General features: G+C 44.3%; 1 protein-coding gene across 1 annotated transcript in view; it reads right to left on the reverse strand.

The window, feature by feature from the left end:
* Positions 1-2,457: 2,457 nt before the first annotated feature.
* Positions 2,458-21,242, reverse strand: part of LOC310802052 (neural-cadherin-like) — a gene marked incomplete at both ends in the record, with an annotated part of 54,409 nt that continues 35,624 nt past the window's right edge. Inside the window, 14 exons of the mRNA XM_083666307.1 lie at positions 2,458-3,024; positions 3,974-4,128; positions 8,733-8,983; positions 9,771-9,951; positions 10,563-10,827; positions 13,452-13,618; positions 13,859-14,039; positions 14,542-14,671; positions 14,799-14,926; positions 15,079-15,206; positions 15,683-15,897; positions 18,240-18,517; positions 18,812-19,041; positions 20,902-21,086. Of these exons, the coding sequence (XP_083522433.1) occupies positions 2,458-3,024; positions 3,974-4,128; positions 8,733-8,983; positions 9,771-9,951; positions 10,563-10,827; positions 13,452-13,618; positions 13,859-14,039; positions 14,542-14,671; positions 14,799-14,926; positions 15,079-15,206; positions 15,683-15,897; positions 18,240-18,517; positions 18,812-19,041; positions 20,902-21,086 (3,061 nt within the window). The remainder of the gene's footprint in view (positions 3,025-3,973; positions 4,129-8,732; positions 8,984-9,770; positions 9,952-10,562; positions 10,828-13,451; positions 13,619-13,858; positions 14,040-14,541; positions 14,672-14,798; positions 14,927-15,078; positions 15,207-15,682; positions 15,898-18,239; positions 18,518-18,811; positions 19,042-20,901; positions 21,087-21,242) is intronic.

Raw genomic sequence — 21,242 nt, forward strand, 5'->3', positions numbered from 1 at the left:
ATGACATAAGGTGGCAAAGTGTATAGCAACAATATTGGGCAGTAGCAATAGTACTGGCATAGGAGGGCAAAAGGGGGGGCAGGGGTAGAAGCTGTTCCGGAACCTGTTGGTCCAGGTTTGGATACTCTGGTACTGTTTGCCAGATGGTAACAGAGAGAACAGGGTGTGGCTGGGGTGGCTGGGGTGGCTGGGGTCCCTGATGGTCTTCCCGGCCTACCTCTTGCACCTCCTGGAGTAGATGCCCTGAACAGCTGGGAGCTCACGGCCCGTGATGAACTGGGCCGCTTTCACCACCCTCTGCAGAGCCTTACGGTCGAGGGCGGTGCAGCTGCCGTACCAGGTAGTTATACAACTGGACAGCTTACTCTCAATAGTGCACCTGTACGTAGTACTGAAATCAATTGTTAATGACATTGTAATTGGAAAATATTTCTTTGTATGTTATGTTCAATTCGAGGATATCATCGTATAATTAAATCAATGCTTTCCAGTGAACTTGCTCGTGGAATTACTGGGGGGAATATGTTGCAGCTTGCTCCTGGCCTTCCTGTCCTGCTTATGGACTTACACTGCCCCATAGTGGTTGAGGAGGAAATTGCACCCATGAAAGACATCCTCAACAAGTCTACCTCCATAGACTTTCTGAACATACTGTACCGACTCTACTCTGAGTTATGAAAATAAAGTTTACAATTATGATTACGTACATTCTATCAAAACCAACGCATGTGTGCCATTCAACAGTATGACAGAATGATAAAGTGTAGAATAGTGACAATGAAGATGTGAACAAATAGACAGTGGGTATAATGATTCCACATTTGAATTTGGATCACATGATTATTTATATTTTTTAATAGCTAATTAATAAGCTTCAGTTGCTACGCACAGTTCAATTTCCCCTATAAGAATTTGAGCACCGGTTATGATATATATAACTCTATGGCAAAATAACAGTTACATGAAGTTCCACTAAATCTCCACTAGATGGAGATATAGTAACAGGGATTTAAAGTCAACAGATTGAGATATAGCAAGCTGTCTGGTGTTTACGCAAAACAGTAAGAAAGCAATGGTAGTCTTGGAGAACGTTTTTGAAGGCTCTATGCAGTATTAAATATACATTTTTGTGCTGCATGTGCAAACAGCATGACAGCTTACTGACCTAAAATGGGTCCCACAGATAGCATGAACATCTATCTGAACTGACACATCAGTGTCTAGACAGCTCATTAAAGGGTTCCTTCACAGCTCACCTCACATATATCATTTAAATAGTTATTTAATGCCGGTCTGTCTGTACCATATACTGCTTGTAGGCTACAACAGCAGCACTGGGCAGCATTGGCACCTTCCTTTATAATAAGCCATGATGTCATAGACATTGAAGAGGTCAGGTTGCAGGAGTTTCACACTTTTAAGTGCTTGTCAGAAACTCTCAGAGGGTCAGGGAGGGTCGCTATGAATGATTCATTGTGAAATTAACTTGTTATCCTCAATGTAGCCTGTTGCTATGCAGTAAGTAGATGTACTGTATTGTACCTAAAAAAGTCACAAGTAAGTACCAGAAAATACCTCTTTTTACCACATAGTTACTTTGTAAATGCCAGGTAAATACAGGGCTGTAAAACAAAGTTTTACATCAAATTATTATACCGTTCAGCAGCATGAGAATTAGATTAATTGTTTGCTAAACTATTTGTGAGGTTGCCAAGACATCGGCACACACAAACCATGCCTCTCAGCCCACATGCTGTCCAGAATAGCACCATAGCTTGAAAAGCAGCATGTAATATGGAGGATATGGAAACTTTAAATTAAGTCTGTATGAAGCACTTCACTTGCACAGGCATGCGTAAATTCAGAATGCTTAAGGTTAGATTTTTATTAGGAAACGAGATCATAACTCAAGAATATTATCAAAGATATTCATTTATTTAAAAGGAGATAGATAAAAACAAATCCAACAAAAGATTTTTCACAGAAATTATTTCATGATAATAAATCGACTACAACAAAAACCCTTCAGTCACAAATATTTTTGCTTTCTTTTACAAATAAGTTTTCTTTTGTGAGTTTTGCCTTTTAAGATATAAATGCAGTTTTAGTGTCATCAAACATCAAGAAGTGCTTGCCATGTAGAGTATATACAGTGCATTGCCAAGTAGATTATTCAACATTTTCAGATTTAATTAATTGGCAAAATATGTCATATCAAAGATTTCAACACTTTTTCAACAATCCATCCATAGCATATTTTCAAAGTAGTTACAAATCAGAATAGATAGACGTTTTCCAAATGTTTCATAATATGTTTTTCATTTCTTCCCCTTTGGCTTTTGTCAACCGTCACCTGATCAACAAATATTCACAACTTTTCTTAGTTTTTGGGCTGCTGTTTATGATCGTTATCATGGGGTGAACCTCAAGACCAAAGGTCATTCTTTGAGCCCTTCTTCACCCACTCTTCTCACAGTTGGGCTGTGCCTTGCTCTCCTTCACCTTCTCCCTCTGTCTCTCTGTGTCTTTAGTGGTGGCAGAGTCCCTGAGGTCACTCACCACAGCCCGCAGAGCTTTGAGCCTGTCCAACCGGGGGCTCTGGGCTTTCTGACCCTTCTGAACTCTGACCTCTGACCCCTGGCCTGCATTGAGGGAGCTGAGAGAGCGCATGGTGAGCCCATGCCCCCTCTCCAGTGACGGTGCACTCAGGGAGCTGCCAGGGGGATCCCCTGGGGGCTCTGTGTCCCTGATGACCTCACACAGGTAGCGGGCCAGGTCCTGGCTGGAGAAGGACAGGCTATTGTGGGATCGCCTTGAACTGAGGGGGGAGGGGAGGGTGGCCGCCCCAGACGGAGGCATGGCCAGGCGGAGGGCGATGGCCGTGCTCCCGTTCTTGTTGCTGTGGTCCTGCTGCTGTGGCTTGTTCTGAGGGTAGGAGATAATGCACTGTGGGTAGCTGTACCTTAGTGGCTGGGCTGGGCTGGGCTGCAGAGACCTCTGCAACTCCACCATGTTAAAGGCATTCTGGATAGAGGAAGGAAGGGGGGAGAGATAGAGAGGGAAGAAGAGAGAGAGAGAGAGAGAGAGAGAGAGAGAGAGAGAGAGAGAGAGAGAGAGAGAGAGAGAGAGAGAGAGAAAAGCAAGAAAGAGCGAGAAAGATCGAGATAGAGACACAGGGGCAGGGAGAAAGATACACAGACAGAGATGAAGAGGATTAAAGGCAGCTGTTTTGAAAGAAGCTGTTTTTAAACAATAATAGACATATCGGTACAAACACTTGACAACAAGACATGAATTTATGCTCAGGACAATGTGGTTCTGCTCTGCCTCTGACTGAAGTTGACATTTGTCCTCGGGCTAAGAGAAAGACAGACATGGTGTCTTAGAAAGGGTGCTGGCAATAACAGCACCATTGATTGGCCTGGTAATTAATTATCTGATTGCAGAGGGGGAAAACTGCTATTCACAGCACAATTAAAACTAACAGTCATTACGAACTGTTGATATCTACTCAGATTATTGACTCTCTTGAATCTCCTCTGATAATTTGTGTTCATTTCTAAGTGTCCACAAACACCTGTCTTACTCTGTGCCTGCTGCCAAACTCGGGATCACCGTTACTCTCATCATTACCCGTTTTGCTTGGTTTTAGATTCAAATGTTGTCTCTCCATTTCCCCTCATTTTCCACCTTTCTTTGCCTTTAGTGTACCCCTCATGATTGGCTATACATTTACTGTAACAAAGCAGAATGAAATCTGGCAAATAAGAAGGATTGATACTGGCTTCATCAAACATGGTACCCAATAGTCTGTCCTGTATTTCTTACATCCTCCTTCCTCCCTTTGTTCTCAAAATGCACTGATTCGGTTCCTCCCTATTCTCCTCCAATGCTTTTTGAGAAGGAAGCGAGGACAGAGGATGTGAGGAATAGAATATGTACTATTGTCATGCAAGCAGTGTCTGTGTCATACCTGGTCCTGCTCCCCTCCACCCTCCTCGTCATAGTTGAGGACGTTCTCTCGGATATCCTCCCACTCTCCATGGTGTGCTGACACGTGGTACACGCCCTCCTTCAATCCCTTGTGTCTCCTCCAGCAGGAGTACATGAACAGGCCCAGCATCAGCACTAGGGGGCACCAGAGAGCAGAGTTAGGACAGGGGTAGATGTCACAGCAGAAACTACACATATGGGACAGTTTCCCAGACACAGGTTAAGCCTACTATTAGACTAAATCACACTTTCAGTGGTGATTCTCTATTGAAAATCTTTTTTAGTCTCAGACTAGGTGTAGTCTAGGTCCAGGAAATCGGCCCTAAGTTTAGCAACTTGAAAATGCTTTCTGGAAAAAATGCTATGTCCTAGCTCTCTGTCCTAAATTATATCAATGGACTGGATAGGGAGAATGAGATTGGATAAACTATTTGTGTATAATCCTTTTAAAAGCCAAAGATAGCCTAATCACATTCTCTAACACTTGCCAGCAGATACTCAATACCCCTATACTGGTCTTCATAGTCGAAGTCAGCATGGTGTGCTTTTAGTCCAACAGAGCTTACTGTCATCACATTCCCCATCCTGTCCTGTCAGATTCAGAGCCATATACAGATACATGTATATCAACCGAGGACAGGCTCATTGTAATGCATGTTTGATAACATTCCTCATTCCATTTTGATGCATTACAATGAGCCTGTCTTACGATTTCTATCTCCACCAGCCTCCCCTGCTGTATATAATGCTTGGTTATGGAATGGTTCTGGTCAGACCCAGTAAGACCATTGATTGTATGGTGAGGACATGGACATTGGACAAAGGAACAACAAAGGCCCTTTCTCAATGGTTAGAAACTCCATTCCTCGCGTCCTCTCCTCCATCCTCCACTCGCTTACTTCTCAAAACGCATCGGAGGAGACCTATTATCATCTCCTCTGATGCGCTTTGAGTAGGAAGCGAGCAGAGGACGGAGGAGAGGACGCAAGGAACCGAACAATTAAGAACGAGCCAGAGACACTATATCTCCACCTCTGATGTAGAGGTGGTTCCTCTCAAGGTTTCTTCCTCTGAGGGAGTTTTTCCTTGTCATATTTTTCTCCCCTTTGAATATGGGTGTCTATGATTTGGTGTTAGATCATATTGTTTGTATTGTAATTATTGTTTATATTGTTTCGTATTATTTTGTTGTGAAGCACTTTGTGACATTTGTCTATGTAAAAAGCACTATACAAATAAACTTGATTGATTGATTTAGTACACAGGCATTGTATCTGTTTTCTGTCCTATTATAGCTCACCTCAGAACCTTGTTAACAAAACCTTCACCCTCAGCATGTCTCACCCAGGCGACGGGGGCGCAAGCTGGGAGGAATATTGAGAGAGCATTGTAGGAATGCTGGTGAAGCATTCACATCAATCACATCTATTGTGTGCTGAATTATACAGTATGCAGGACTGACCTTTAAAGTCCATTAATCTCAACCAATATACTCTCTCTCTCTCTCTCTCTCTCTTTCTCTTTTTCTCTCTCTCTCTCTCTCTCTCTCTCTCTCTCTCTCTCTCTCTCTCTCGGTGAATCCATTAAGACTGGAATGTTTTATTCCGTGTCTTGCTTGTGAGATCCAACGCATCAATTTAATTGAGGACGCATTGATAAATGCAGGGTAGTCACATTAGACAGAAGTAATGGTCTGCTGACTCGCATCGGTGAATATCACACCAACTCCTCAAGCGAATTGGTTTAGAGAAACAGACAGAAAGAAAAAAAATCATCCTACGGTCATTTAAGTGAGTCTACATTGTGTCCAAAACCATACACAAGCAATTTCTGTAAAGATCATCTCTATCTAACTGTACAGTACACAGTATATCTCCATCAACTACAGCCAAACCGAGATACAGCATAAAGTTACACTGTAGCGGCTTAACTCTACCCTCTCTACTTCTTACCTCCCTATGATGACTGCAGGCTTGCAAAGTGTAAGATTCTAAGCTTCCCCTTTGTCTCCTGCCCTCCTCAGTGTGGGGTGGAGGGTAGAGTTTTATTGATCAGCTGACCTGGACTCTTCTCTGCTGTGCTGAGACACATACAAACACACACACACACACACACACACACACACACACACAATATGTGGTGCTCTTTGGACTGCCTGCCTGGTGAGCGACACAACCCAGCCCTCGTAGTTGCTGATATGACCTCCTCTCTGCTGTGCTGTACAGACCCTGAGAAAGCACCTGCATCTTGATGAGCTGGGATCACAGCAGCACACCGACCACCTCCTCACCTACAGCAATTAGTGCTGCTACTCTTACCTCCACTTCAAACACATCCCTACGGGTGAAGCAATGAACACTCACACAGTCAACACAACAGCCATGGGCAAGGGGCAGAGCTTTAACATACACATACTGTACCCACACACATACTGTACTGTATGCATGCACGCACCCACGCACCCACGTACACACACACACACACGTATGCATGCGCGCACACACGCACACAAACACACACATACAAACACACACACACACACAATATGTGGTGCTCTTTGGACTGCCTGCCTGGTGAGCAACACAACCTACCTCGTAGCTGCTGATATTGTGAAGGTGAGAGGTGTGCACTGAGAGGTGTGCAGTGTGTGTGTGTGTGTGTGTGTGTGTGTGTGTGTGTATGTGTGTGTGTGTATGTGTGTGTGTGCATGTGTGTGTGTGTGTGTGTGTGTGTGTTACCCCACCAAGATCAATATTACAGAGGGTGGAGACCAAACACTGCACACATCGTATCAATCCATAATGGTGCTCTCTGCTCCTCTACCAGTGGAGGTGGTCTGAGGATGGTCGGGTAGCTGTTGAAAATGAAGGCTAGCATGGGAATAACAAATGAGTAGGTCTGTAATGGAAACACAAAAATAGACACACAAAAATAGCTTGATGAAAATACAGTATGTATATGTTAGACAGAAAGTCAAAGTTACACAACACAACACTGGAAGATGAAGAGAAAGAGAAATGACATGTCAAGGCGACAGGCGGGATAGAAGGACACTGCAATGGAAATGAGATAGATGAGAGATGGGAAATGTTGAGAGTTTTTATTTCGAAAAAAGTAATTCTATTACAAAAAAATACAAGCGCTTTTAAGACCATTTACATCCATTTTATATGAAATATTAATTTCCTCTTCATAGAAAACGGATAGAAATTCAATGACACATAAAAAGACGGAACCTTCACTCCCCATTCAACAGGGTTAATGAAGCTTGAAGATGCAGTTCGTCTGACTCTGTCAGTGGCACATGTTGAACTTCCCAATCAGCCAGCCTGTGATGAGTTATGTAAAACTAAATAATGGATGATCATTTTAACTTTTAATGGAGGTTGAGCCAGAGTTGGAGTCCCAGTTTAATTTAACAGCAGGCTGCCAGGGCAAGTCAGTGTGTGCTCTGTGTGTGTGTGTGTGTGTGTGTGTGTGTGTGTGTGTGTGTGTGTGTGTGTGTGTGTGTGTGTGTGTGTGTGTGTGTGTGTGTGTGTGTGTGTGTGTGAGTGTGTGTGTTTGTTTGTGCGTGCTGTCCTGTGAGCCTATTAGAACCATGTTTGTCACACCCTGGTCTGTACTGTCTGACTCTGAGTCACTCTCTCCCTCAACTTTATCAGGGATGATGACTGGGCTGCCATGGAGTCCACTAATAACTTCAGCTATTCATTAGAACCTGAAAGCGGAGTTCCGTCAGGGAAAGCCTGAGTCTATAAGTACTGTGCACTAAATCCTGTTAGAGGCAGACTGTGTGTTGGTGCTGGAGTCAGTTGAAGGAAAAGTTTATACGAACTAAGTAACTGCAATAACAGTTTTTCCCATTTTGAATTATGTTGCGGATTAGTTTTATGACTCTTGAGGTGAAAAATGTGAGTGCAAATTATAACTGCCTCATAAGCTCCACTACCCCAGATGACCGTGCACGTTTTATTTATCATGCATGCATTTTCACAAATGATGCCAAGCCAAGTTTGTTATCTTTGAATTCATTATCAGATATTGAAAACCGCTTTATCTGTTTCTCTCAGGGACCCATAGTGCCAAAATAACTGATGAAGCAATACTAGGCACATGCCCTGGGGAAGTGTTGAGTCAGTTATAGAGGTAGGGATGTGTATTGAATCGTTGAAGCATTTTATAACCCCGTCTGTGACAGAGAGATTCATAAACAGCAGTGTCCTCAACAGGGAGCTTTCTCTCCACTAGACACCACAGAGTACAGCCTAGCCGACGACGTGTCAGAAGTAATGTGGACACATTTAGGCTAGCTGAGAGGAAAAAACTAAATGACAAAGAAATATGGAAGTGGAGATAAAAACAGACATCACAGGACTGAAATGAGAAAAAGAATGGATAAAAAAAGCTGGACACAAAAAAAAAAAAAAAAAAAGGCAAGAAGATGGAAAATGAAATCTAAGTCACATCAGAACAGACAAGACATTGGAATGGTGAGGGGTGTGAGGAGATGACCGAATGGTTCTCAAACGTTTCCCCTCTGTGACCCGACTGAAGCTTTTTCAGAGTTTTCTGGTAAATCACAGAATACACAAAACAATGTTTGTTGCCACAACCGAACCTTACACTCATGGTGGGTGACTCCTCACCCACCATTAGGAAAACACAGACCAAGTCTGCAACCCAATGAAGAGACAATACCTGTCACCACAGGTAGAAGAGGACATAGTCGACATAGCTACCTAGGAAGGCCAGGACACAGATGCTGATGGCGAATGCCGAGCTGATGCTGAGCGCGTTGTTGTCCTCATTGTGGTACAGCGCCAGCGTCACCTCACAGTGGCGCCCCCTGTAGCCCTGCCTGCACTGGCACGAGTATCTAGCGGGCGAGTGCGCCACGCAGGTGCCGTGGCGACAGGGCCGGCTGGCGCACAGCGTGTAGACACACACCTTGCCTGAGGCATTCTCCTTCGTCACGTGACCCACGGGGCACCTGGGGAAAAGGAAATGTTGAGGAGAGGTTGATACTGTTGCATCAGCCACAATCTGGTGATGTATTTGCGCTAACATAATAGCCAAAAAAAAACAAAGAAAATATGTACATATGTATGTTCCACACCACCACCATTATAGAAACATATAAAGTATAATGTATATACTTCAAGCAAAGCTCTGTTCACGGTACAGTAGTTCTCCTGTGTCTACCTACTAAAGTCAGCGCCTCAGGATTCTCTTTAAAGGCACAGTGGAGAGAGTATGTGGACATCCCACAGTGTTGAAAAGCCCCAGCAGTTTGTGAGGCTCAGATCACAGCCGGCAGCCACAGGGAACAGAGCGGTCCTGGAGAGTTTAAAGACGCTGCAGAGACACTCTCTGTCACTGCTGTTAGACTAGAGGCTTTATTCACTCAGGTTGACACCACTGGGATTCCCACAGGAGCTGCTGAGCTGTAGCAGGGGCTGGCTTCCCGAGACAGGAAAGAAAAAGTATTCTTGTCTAGTCTAGTCTTTGGATTGATCTTGATTGGAACAGTCAGGACTGGTCATAATTAGCCTGGCCTTGTCTAGTGGTTTGGAGTTATCCCGTCCAGACGGTATTGACGGAAACACGTCTGGTGTGAGTGGTCCTGAGTCATTTTTCTCCTCATCAGTCTGGGGCAGCGGTAGCCATTGAACACAACTCCTGTGGTTTTCTCTTGCCCTCAGGTAAGAAAATACCAAAGAAGCTGGTTTTAACAGCTAGGGCAGTGGGCGATAGCTGGCGTTATGTATTGTATGTACCTGCATTCATGGCTCCTCCACAGGTCCACACAGATGAAGGTGGGAGAGCACTGGTGTTTCCTGCAGGAGTCTGAGGGGCAGCCTGGGGAGACCCCCTGGGAGCTGACCACCTGTACCTCCTCAGAAGGCTGCTTGGACATGGGCAGGGGCCGACCGTTCAGCCTCAGATCCCGCACGCAACCTGGAGGACACAGAGAGAGAGGAAGACTGAAGTTACTGTTCAAGTAATGCAGGAAGTGACATGCTGACACTAGTCCTCAGGCAAAGGCTTTTAGGCACAAACACACATTTAATACATATTCACACAAGAATGCAATCATGTATGCACACGTACACACACACACACAGACACACACACACAAGCACACACACACACACACACACAAACACACACACACACACACACACACACACACACACACACACACACACACACACACACACACACACACACAGCTCCAGGCTAAGCTGTCAGCACAGCCCCATTGTTTCACAGGATATTTTCTCCCTTTATTTGTTTGTACATCCTCTGGGAAGGACGAGGTGTACAGCATTAATTATACAGACAGATCAGTCAAGTCCTTCACACGTCAGCTGCTGCAGTCAAGCAAAATCAGTCTACAGTAGGGGCTCTTTCTGAAGTTGTTAAAACTTAAAATATGCACTGGGTAACCATTGAATCATTCAAGCCAGTGGTGTGAAGTGGTGTCACTTCATTCATCCATCCATCAATCAACCCACCCACCCACCCACCCACCCACCCACCCATCCATCCATCCATCCACGCAGTACCTATGAGGCTGCGGTTGTGTCCTGAAGGGAAGGAGTTTCCCAGCATCACCGCTGAGGAGTCGATGACAATCTCTTGGCTCCGCCCAGGAGACTCCGTGACCTCCCGCCTCCCACCGCCACCGTCCAATCGCAGAGTGAATTCTTTGCCATGGCGATCCAGCTCAACCTCATGCCACTCTCCTTCATCAAGGCGATGGAAGGGCAGAGTGAGGTTGTACTCTCCATCACCGAGGTTGTAGAACACCGCTAGCAAGCCATGGAACACCTTAAACAACATTTTCATACAGTAGTAGTTCATCTTACAGAGATACAGTGTATACAGTTCAGAGCAGAAGAAACATAAAGATCTTCAACTTCAACTCAATAAAAAAAGGGCAATTGCAAGTAGCCAAATTCTGTTCATTAAGCAAGAAAAGACCATTTTGCAACCATGCTTTAGAAAACTGCCATGGGGATAACGACATTCACTCCAGAGGGAGAGCATCAGGGACAACAATTATGTGCAGCAGTTACGCCTGAGTAAACACACTGCAATGGAAGCTGGGGGCTGGTGAGAGGCTGTTATAACCCCAGCTTGTACCATGTCCATGACTTAATTGGAAACAGTGGGGCAAGATCATTTAAAACGCTGTTCAATGTATTCCACCCCACATCTTTAACTATTGCTCTCTCAGCATGGTCATCAGAGCATAGTGTCAGATTCTACTCCTCCCGTGACACACACACACACACACACATGCACGCACGCACGCACGCGCACACACACACGCACACACGCGCACACACACACACACACACACACGCCTGTGTGCACACACACACACACAAGTTTTTAGAAATATTTGCAATTTTATTCAAATTGAAATACAGAAATACCTCATTTACACAAGTATTTTTGTAGATTTTTGGCCCAGGCCTCAGGGTCGCATTCCTGAACAGTTTTGTTCTTCTCCATTTGCTTGTGGATCAGTTTGTAATGACAACATGATCCACACAGTGTGTAATTGATTCCTATGCAAATCAGAGACCCTATAAAAACAAAGATATGAATTCACATGAAGTATTATCCTTGCATTAAGGACTATATTGAGTGACTTGTTGATGACATTTTTGCATTTGAGCTAATTGTAAGAGTGTCATAGCAAAGGGTCTGAATACTTATGTAAATGAGGTATTTAAATTTGTATAAATTTACAGAAATTTTCGTTTTCGCTTTGGCATTTTGAGGTATTGTGTGTGGATTGATGGTAAACAAATGTAATGTAATCCATTTTAAATTGAGTCTATAACAGAAGAAATTGTGGAAAAAGTGAAGGAGTGAATATTTCCGAAGCCACTGTAGGCGTTCAGTCATGCATCCGCTTGCAAAAGCAAACGAAACACAATGGGATCAATCGATGTGTCCAACTTCATAGATAATCTGATCTATTGGAGCGTCCTTCTGCAGTGCCAATTGAGATTACTGTGTTGTAATCAACTCCACTATAAAGAACAGTAGCTACAAAGGTTGTTCTCAAGTAGCTTTCATACAGTATGTCTTACAATATTCTACAGTAATCCTAGTGAAAGGAATACAAAGCATCTGAAGGAGAAATTGGGTATTTAAACATTTACTCCCAAGCTTTACTGGTGCTTGACAGAATAATGCAACACTGTCTACACATTCAAAAAACACTTTCAAGGCTGACATAATTTAGATAAATATTTTCTTCATACAAAACACATCAATGGGGAGTAGGGTTCAGAGACCCAATGATGCTTTTAAGGCCAAACCCTTGCAACCTTGTGAATGTCTGAATGGTTATTTATTCAGCATGCACTCCTCCGCCCCACTCCTGCCCTCCTCGTCGGAGAGAACACAGAGGGCTGAGAGACAGCCCTTTAAATTTAGACTTGTTGTTCAGCACAGTAGGCAGTGCTCAAGTGTTTCTGAGCGCCCAGAAACAGTCGGGGAATGCTTTTGTATGCTGTTGCAGACAGACATCTGACATTTTACACAGCTCAGCGATTCAACCCACAGAGACGATCAGAAGATATTCTTTCGATCCTACAAACAGTGGAGACTACAGTGGAGACTACAGCCCTTCTACCTCTACCCTCCCCTCTTTTCTTCCTTGTTACTTTGAATATTGAACTGATAGAGAGAGAAGACTACAGGAAGATGTTGCCTCAGTACTTTACAATGGCTCAAACGGGAAGAATGACAATGAGATATGTTCTCTCTCTCTCTGGCACAAACAAGCTGTTTGAGCGACAGGCTGGTCATGAGGAAGGTAGAGCAGGACGAGTGCAGTGGAAAAGAGCTGACCTGTGTGCTTCTTGAGTAACTGACATGTCCAGAGCGGTTGTATGTCAAGGGCAGGGTTATATTTTTCCTCTATGAAAGACAATCTTATCAAACAACCAATTATAGTGTACATGCTACTCCAGGTTCACCAGTTCAAGTACACCATCGAATTGGAGCTGTCCACTTAAAAAAAACAACAACAGGAAAATCTTGCAGAGTAGGGAATATGACCTCCACTTAAGAGCACTTTTGCATCAGAACAAACAAGGGCTAGCTATCCATTTTCTCAGACCTTTAATACAGGCATGTACTGTACTTACAACATTAGACAGAGACAGAAATAACTAACCTAAGCCCATCTCAGAACACAGCCTGTGAGCCCCCACAAGAACACTCAGAAGTCACTCAAGCAGCCCACTCTGTATCCACCCCCTGTCTCCTATTTCAACATTATTCACTCTATCAATCCGTCTTGCCTTCAGAACATTCATTCAGGCAACATAATAACAACGTTGAGGCCACAACAGACAGTACAAGTACAAGACAGAATAAGTACTCTGAAGGCAGGGCAGAGCAGAGAGAGAGCAGCAGCTATGACTCACCTCCAGACGCAAGTATTCATGTTGCTCCTTGGAGAGCAGGCTGAGGATGACACCACTGGAGGCCCGTGTACGGACATGGACCTGTACATGGGTCTGACGTGCCGGGAGGGACCACAACAACTGGTATTGGACATGGCTCCGTCCGTCGAAGGAGAACTCTGGAACCTCTATCAGTCCAAGACAATCACAATGACATATCGATGACTATAGATGCCCATGTGTGCACCACTCTTGTATGTGCCAAGTGAAGCCAACTGACAAGTAACATGAAACATGTTAGCTCTCTAACAAGGTGTTGTGGTCTTTGTGGTCTTGCATCAGATATGCAATACAGCCTTTTCATAAACATACAGTACAGTATAACCCCCAGACATATACTGTAACAAAAGTATACTAAAAGGACATACCCTCCTCACACTGGGGCCCTGTGTAGCCAGGCTCACACTGGCAGCTGAATGAGCCCCGCTCCCCATGACAGAGCCCCCTAGTGCCACAGGAGGGAACGCCCATGGTCATGCAGTTCCCATCAGCCAGAGAACAACCCGGAGCACTGTTGGCGGATTCTGCTGGAGAGCCAAGGTCATAGAGCTGTTCGAGGGAGAGAGAGAGATGAGAGAGAGGGAGAGGGAGAGGGAGAGGGAGAGGGAGAGGGGCAAGAGGCGAGAGGCGAGAAAGAAAAAGAAAAAGGCGAGAGTAAGAACATGATATAAAGTTTTCAATTTACACTCAATAATGCACAATGCATCCTATAATGTCCTGTCGTACACAGAGGAGCAAACATCCCAGAGCATAAAATGGACAGAAAACGTCTTCTCACCATCTTGACTTGTAACCTATCTGACAATCCTCTCACTTTAGAGCACAGCTATAAAGCCTGACAAAGGGAGGAATGATGTCTAAGTGAGAGACATCAGCATTCAGGAGATCCTCCAGCATAGCCTTGAGTCCGGCATTTACATTCCTATTGAACTGGAGTCTTACACCTTCCAGCACTCTAAAAATCAATTCACCCACAATGGATTTATAAGGCTGTGCTCTAGGTAGGGTTAGAGGCCAGAGAAGTAGGCTGAATAACTTTGTTCAGTCGTACCTTACTGTCCACGACCAAGTTGCGCACACATCCAGTGAAGTGCTTGTGTTGTAACTGGGGGTATTCATACGACACATTCTCGTTGACCCTGACCCCACCCAGCTGCAACACTTGGCTCCCGTTGAGATACCTGGTGGGGACAAATGTCAATGGCTGTCTATATTACCATCCATCTGAAGTACAGTGTGAAGTAATCCATTCACTCGTATTAACTCATCATCCACACAGTAAGGTGGTGTTCTGAGGCAGTGTGTTACCTGTCCCTATTGGGCGTCACCCCTCTGACCTCACAGGAGGAGCGGTCCTCTGTCATGGCCCAGCTGTCCACGCCCTCTGTCTCCATGACAATGGCACTGGAGCAACGGTCTAGAATGAAGCGCACTTCCTGAAAAACAGGGCGAGGAGAGGTCACCTACAGTTGTGAATCATGAATCATGTTGTGAATCGTGTGTGTGTGTGTGTGTGTGTGTGTGTGTGTGTGTGTGTGTGTGTGTGTGTGTGTGTGTGTGTGTGTGTGTGTGTGTGTGGCACACTTACTTTACTGTTGCTCCTGACATCCAGTCGATGCCACCTTCGGTCAGCCATGCCCACGTGGCCCGGCAACTGCAGGACTAGGGTTCCAGAACCATGGTTGATTTTCAGACTGGGTGTTCCACCAATGAGCTCTGAAGACGAGAGAGGTCATCATCATCATCATCGGCACAATCATCATTACCATCATCATTTTCATCATCATCACACCTATAGGTTCTAAAGTTCAAAGGCTCAGAAAAGTTCTCCTTGGATTAAAAGGGGAGTTCTGTTTTGATTAGTCAGTGCCAATATGAAAATATCTTTTGTTTCCAAAAATATGCACCTTTCTCTCAGTTACTATATGGCAGAGAGAGTGCATCAATAATTCCAAAGATGAGGCTCCACTCCTAAATGAGAGTGCTTCCTCTTTGTTTGGTCTGGGTCTGTATCTACAAAGCGTCTCAGAGTAGGAGTGCTCACCGATCCATATCATTTTATTCATTGACATTTATTCAAGACAAAACTTCTAGATCAGCACTCATACTCTGAGACGCTTTATGAATATGGGCCCAGGTGTTAGCTACCTATAGCCATCTAGTCCCCTGTGTCTAGTTTGGTCTGTACCTACCTATAGCCATGTAGTCCTCAGGGTCTCCGGGCTGTAAGGTGGCCAGAGGTCCACTGTACAGCAGGAGCCCATCCTCAGCCTCAGTACTGAACTCCACAGAGAGATGGCTATCAAAGCATGGCCTTATGGCTGGAAACCAGGCATAACCGTTGCCTAGGAAACTTCGCCCTGTCAGCTGGCACTCCGGACCCTCTTGCTGCGGGGGACACTGGCATCTGTGGCAGAGAAAGATAACCCTCACAGGGTTTGTGTCCATCAGAACGTGGCTGTAGTGGTGTCATATCTCTACTATGTCTGTGAGTGGCAGCTTTCTGCTGTTAGATGTAGCAGTCTTGAATGACTACACAGCAGTAGTCAGACAGGAGACTGGACATGCCAACAAGCAGTCAGGTTAACAACTGTACACTTGCTAACAAAGCATACACAGCTTTTGTCGATATAATTGTGGGCATTAGCCATAAAGTCATATTAGTAACTGGACCTGGGTCACATTCACACGCAGCAAAGACTGAAGCTGGCTAACAATAAACTATGCTGTGCTTTTGTCTACATACTGATGCATTATAGCCATGAAACAACAAAGAGTGGATACTATGTTAAATACTGCATTAAATGAGTTAGATACTGTATGAACACAGCAGGCTCTATATCCTTTATCTATCAAGGGCTCTGTCTGACAAGCCTCACTAAAGACTTCTCAGCACATGAATTTCTTTTGTTAGCACATAATTAATTACATTGCTCATACTTTTTTCTGTGCACTACTGAAACCACTGTTTCTCCAGTCAGTCAGTCAGTCTGCCTGCCTGCCTTGCCTGCATGTCTGTCTGAATGTCTGTCTTGCTTGCATGTCTGTCTGTCTGTCTGTCTGTCTGTCTGTCTGTGCTTTTCTTCTCTCCTCTGCTGGTTGGTTTCTTCCTTGGCTCGAATGGTATGTGTCCTGCTCTGAGAAGCACTCTTGGCTGATTTCTATGTGATTACCTATCCTGTCCCTCCTCTTGCCTTTGATTATAGACTGAGTGGTATGGATCACTGCCATCACCGGATAATTAAATAGAATGAATTGAGGGTTTTGCAGGGATGCAGAGATGCATTGCCTCCTCAAGTGTCTGGTGCTACATGTCTGTAATTTTAAACAGTAATCTAAGAAATGCATCTTTATTGAAAAAGAAATACATTCGGTGAAGAAAAACAACACTTTCAATCACAGAGACAAACAGCGGAGAGAAAAATGTTTCCCCTCTGCATGAAACATGTGAGACAAGCCACTATTTGCTGATAATGTCAGAGACATTTATTTTCCTGCGGCGTCTTTGGATGCAGTGCCTCGGTGTACTGTTTGGGGCTGTTTCTCTCCAACCCTGTTTATTCTGTAGAGGGGCTACACATCTCAGGAATACTGATCTATACAGAGAGCTGGAGATGGCTTAGGGAGAGAGGAGTGTAGTACATACAGACACCCCAGCAACACTCATTCAACACTGTGTGTCATTGTCTCGTGAGAGCAATGCCAATCCGTTCTCAGAGCACACAGGACATGTTTCTTCCCCTTCTAACTGATGATATCTGATCAGTCAACTGTTGGAGATGGGCTGTTACATTCTTTGTACATGGAACAATTGGAATTTTCCATTCTCTGCATACATATAAGGTTACATAGCCAACACATGCCACTGTGGTACAAGGGATTTCTCTGCAGAATGCAGACTGCAGCAGATCTGGCCGATTAAAACCACAGAATCCCTGTTATCCCCACGTATGGCTGTGATTCACTGTACATCTTGTAAATGGTATTAAGAGGAATTGAAAAGTAACATAGCGGGGATGGGGGCAGTTGTTAACTGGCATTGAAACGTTAGTAGTTTGTAATGGGGTGTAGGGAAGTTGCAGTAATCCCACTGCCCTATATTTCTTTAATCCAAACATTAATCTCGATGATAAAATTAGCTAACATACTGTTTCCCCCATGGTACTGTACTCCCACATGGGCCCATGTATGGATGGAGCTTTATTGATTTCTTACTATATGCTTAACATTCAAGGTCAAAGCCTAACAAGGTCATTGCGTGCATCATTATTCACTGTAGATTTCTGACCAACTCATAGCTATTAAAGTTAAAATCATAAATATTCTCTATTACAGTTAATTTCAGATGTTTATACAATTTACTCCTAACCTCTTTTCAATTGACTTCACCTCCTCTCCTCTTACTTATTATCCTCAAAATGATCTTTAATCCTGCACCATGTAGTGTTTCATAGAAACAAAGGTAAAGATAGATGATGCAATCCCTGTGAGGCTTTCTGTCCCCACTTCCACAAATAAACTCAGTTCAAGTGAAGCTCAGGTGAAGGATGTTACATAACTGTTGCGCTTTACACACTACAGGGCAGACCCAAATTATACTCTGCTGGCTTGGATATTTTCCTTTCGCATTGTCCCTCCCAGCACTGTATCAGCAACTTTGGTGGATGTGCAACCAGACCAGCCCAGTACAGCTCAGCTTGGCTTAGCTCGGTTTGGCTCTGTAGTGTAAGGGGTTGTGTTGCCACTCACCTGTAGCCACTCAGGGTGTCGATGCAGGAGCCTCCATTCAGACAGGGGTTGGTGGGGTAGGAGGAGCAGGCCTGGTGGACACGGTCCCTGGCGGAGCAGCCACACACAGCAGACGACGTCATAGTCACTGTCACCAGGGACTCGCCCCCAGAGTCCACCAGGGTGGGCATGTCGCTGACGCTCAGATGGGTGGAGCATCCTCCGCTGGTCCTGCAGTCTGTGTACACACACTCATCCACCTGGACCTGGGTCACATTAACACGCAGCAAAGACTGCAGCTGGAGAGAGAGAGTAAGACAGAGAAAGGAGTGTGAGTGAAGGAAGGTGAAAGAAAGAGAGAGAAGATATGATGGGAGATATAGAGGGAGGAGGTTGGGGGAAGTAAAGAAAAAGGGAGAGCATACATAAAATGGCCAAGGGGAGAAGTGATGTGAAAAGGAAAGAAAAATATGTGCTCCTTTAGGCTGATAACGAGAGCTTATCTAGCACACCCAGCTCCCATATATCTGCAAATACAGTGTGGGTTAAGATTCTTATCATTGAGATGGTTTAACACTTGTTGTGAACAGTACCTTCTTTTTATGCGTGGCGAGGTAACCATGCAGTTTCTCCGGGTGCAAGTAGGTACTATCAGTGAACACAGAGAAGCGGATATCCAGGGTCCTCTCCCCTACTTCTGCCAGGCTGAAGATGTTGACACTGCCTGCTTTGACGGACAGCTGCTCGGACAGGAAGCTTCGGAACCTCTCCAGTCGACTCCCCTCCTCTGGCCCGGAGTCGATAAACTCTCTAGCAGAGATGCCTGCAGTAGAGAGAGAGAGAGAGAGAGAGAGAGAGAGAGAGAGAGAGAGACACACACACACACACACACACACACACACACACACGGAGACTCTGGAACTTCAAACCTCTTTTTCATGCATTCACAATGACTCTTCTACTAAAACACATTATTTGGCTCCAGTATGGATCTATTTAGATGGCCTTGTCATTCATCAGATTAAAGGTTGAGCCATCTTCCAATGGATATCTTGAGAAAAGGTAAACGTCATTTTTAATCTACACAAGGTACTAATTATTCTCAGATTTCCTTAATAGCCTTGAACTCTGCTCACAAAATGGGCTTTGAAATGTCAAGAACTAACCTGACAGTTTGAAATTGACCTTTCCTACAGGGGTTAGTTCAAGGAGATAACAAAATCCACACATTCCCTTTAATAGTAGAACCTCCGACCGCAAGTAATTTACCAACGACTCCAGCATGACGTCAGGGGACGTCCGTCGTTTGGCTTTAGAGTTTTAAGTTTGACCATTAAATTAGATCAATACCATGCAAAACTAATGCACTGGTTGTGTTTAGTCCGAATTTAAGAATCATTAGAATACCACATTTTGCATTTTTTATAAATAAAACTGTGAAAAAGTATTTAAACCTGCGGTCAAATGTGGAGCATTTTACTCTTCATCATCCGCTCTCCGCGTGTCTGCTTTTTTCATTGTTACGTCTTTGCAATTAACTTGTTTGCCAGGGAATGCAAGATGCATATTAGAAAGCTGTACTATAAAGGTTTCGATAGACAATACTGAGCGCAGTAAATGTTTTTCAGACATACATAGCCTGCACGCACACACACAGTATCCACATCATACGCAATGCAATGACTGCCCACTTTCGGTATTCGCCCGCGTTATCAACAATTTCCTACTGGCCTTTATGCATAGACACACATACATTCTCATTGAAAACAAGGTCTAAATAGACTAAGAGAAAAACTATGTTGTGGTTTGAGTACAATAAACCTGTATTTCGACATACAGGTGTGATGAAGGATACGTATTTCGGAGACGCGTGCTCGTTTCTATTCACATGTAATCGCGCATTGATCATGCAAATAAGTAATTGTCTTTCTGTAAATGTTCGTTGAAATAGGTAAACAATTCATTACTGTAAAGTCAGTTTTAAACAGGTGCTAATCACGCCTCACTACGTGACTTGGAGGTGTTGACTATCAATAAAGGTATGGTAGACATGAAAATGCTTTTCTACGCGTGATTTACAAATTGTAACAACGCTAACATATTAAAAACAAACATTTAAGAAAAGTCAGGGAGGGACGGGGCCATTGGTTTCACAGCAGCAGAATTATTTTATTATAACGTGTCACGTGACGTCCGTGGGGGCCAGTGGAGGCGCTAGTGTTGACAGCGATTCACGATGTTGCTTGGTGTTTGAAAGATTGTTTCAAGTTATAGATTTGTTGTAAATGACTTCTGCTTCTTGTCTCACATCAGCCCAGACAGTAGCCAATACAGTGTAATGAGTTTGACAGCCTGATAATCCTCTGTGTAAACGTGTTTGTCATTATAATGACAGGACTTGACAGTTGTTGTCTTTTTCAAAGCAAACACCATCTCTACAACACCACCCTCTCTCCAGCAACAACAGCAAATCATTAAGGCGGTTGTCGTGGGCGCTGGGATGAACAAGTGAAAAAAGTAATAAACACAGGTTGACAGGTTCAGATCAGGCTCAGAGCTCATAACAGAACCTTTAGTAAATCTCCTGTAGAGCATCATCCCTACTGTACAGCAGTAAAGCTCTGTTTGTTGAGCCTTGGGCGATAACAGAGTCAAATACTGTAGGTGTAACACACAGATTTACCTGTCAGACGCAGTGAGCCTGCTGATTGGATGGCCTGGTCCTCCAGCTCCCTGACGTGAACTTTGACCCCTGACACCACGTCCGGCCACACAGCATCTGACACCCACACTTTGAGCCAGTAGCTGCCCGCCGGCGTGTTCTGTCTGATGGTCAGCTGACCTGTGTTCTTGTTCACAGTGAAATATCTGTGGGAGAGGAGTGGAACGAGGAGAAAAGGTCAGCGATACTGTGCCCCTGTATGAAGTGAATAAAGGTACAGTATATAGTAGAAGTATAATTTGTTTTCTTTCTATGTTGAAAAAGCTAAACTGTCAACAACTTCAATCACTTCAAAAGGAGCA

Source organism: Argentina silus, assembly GCF_951799395.1.
Source record: "Argentina silus genome assembly, chromosome: 3".
NCBI classification, from domain to species: domain Eukaryota; kingdom Metazoa; phylum Chordata; class Actinopteri; order Argentiniformes; family Argentinidae; genus Argentina; species Argentina silus.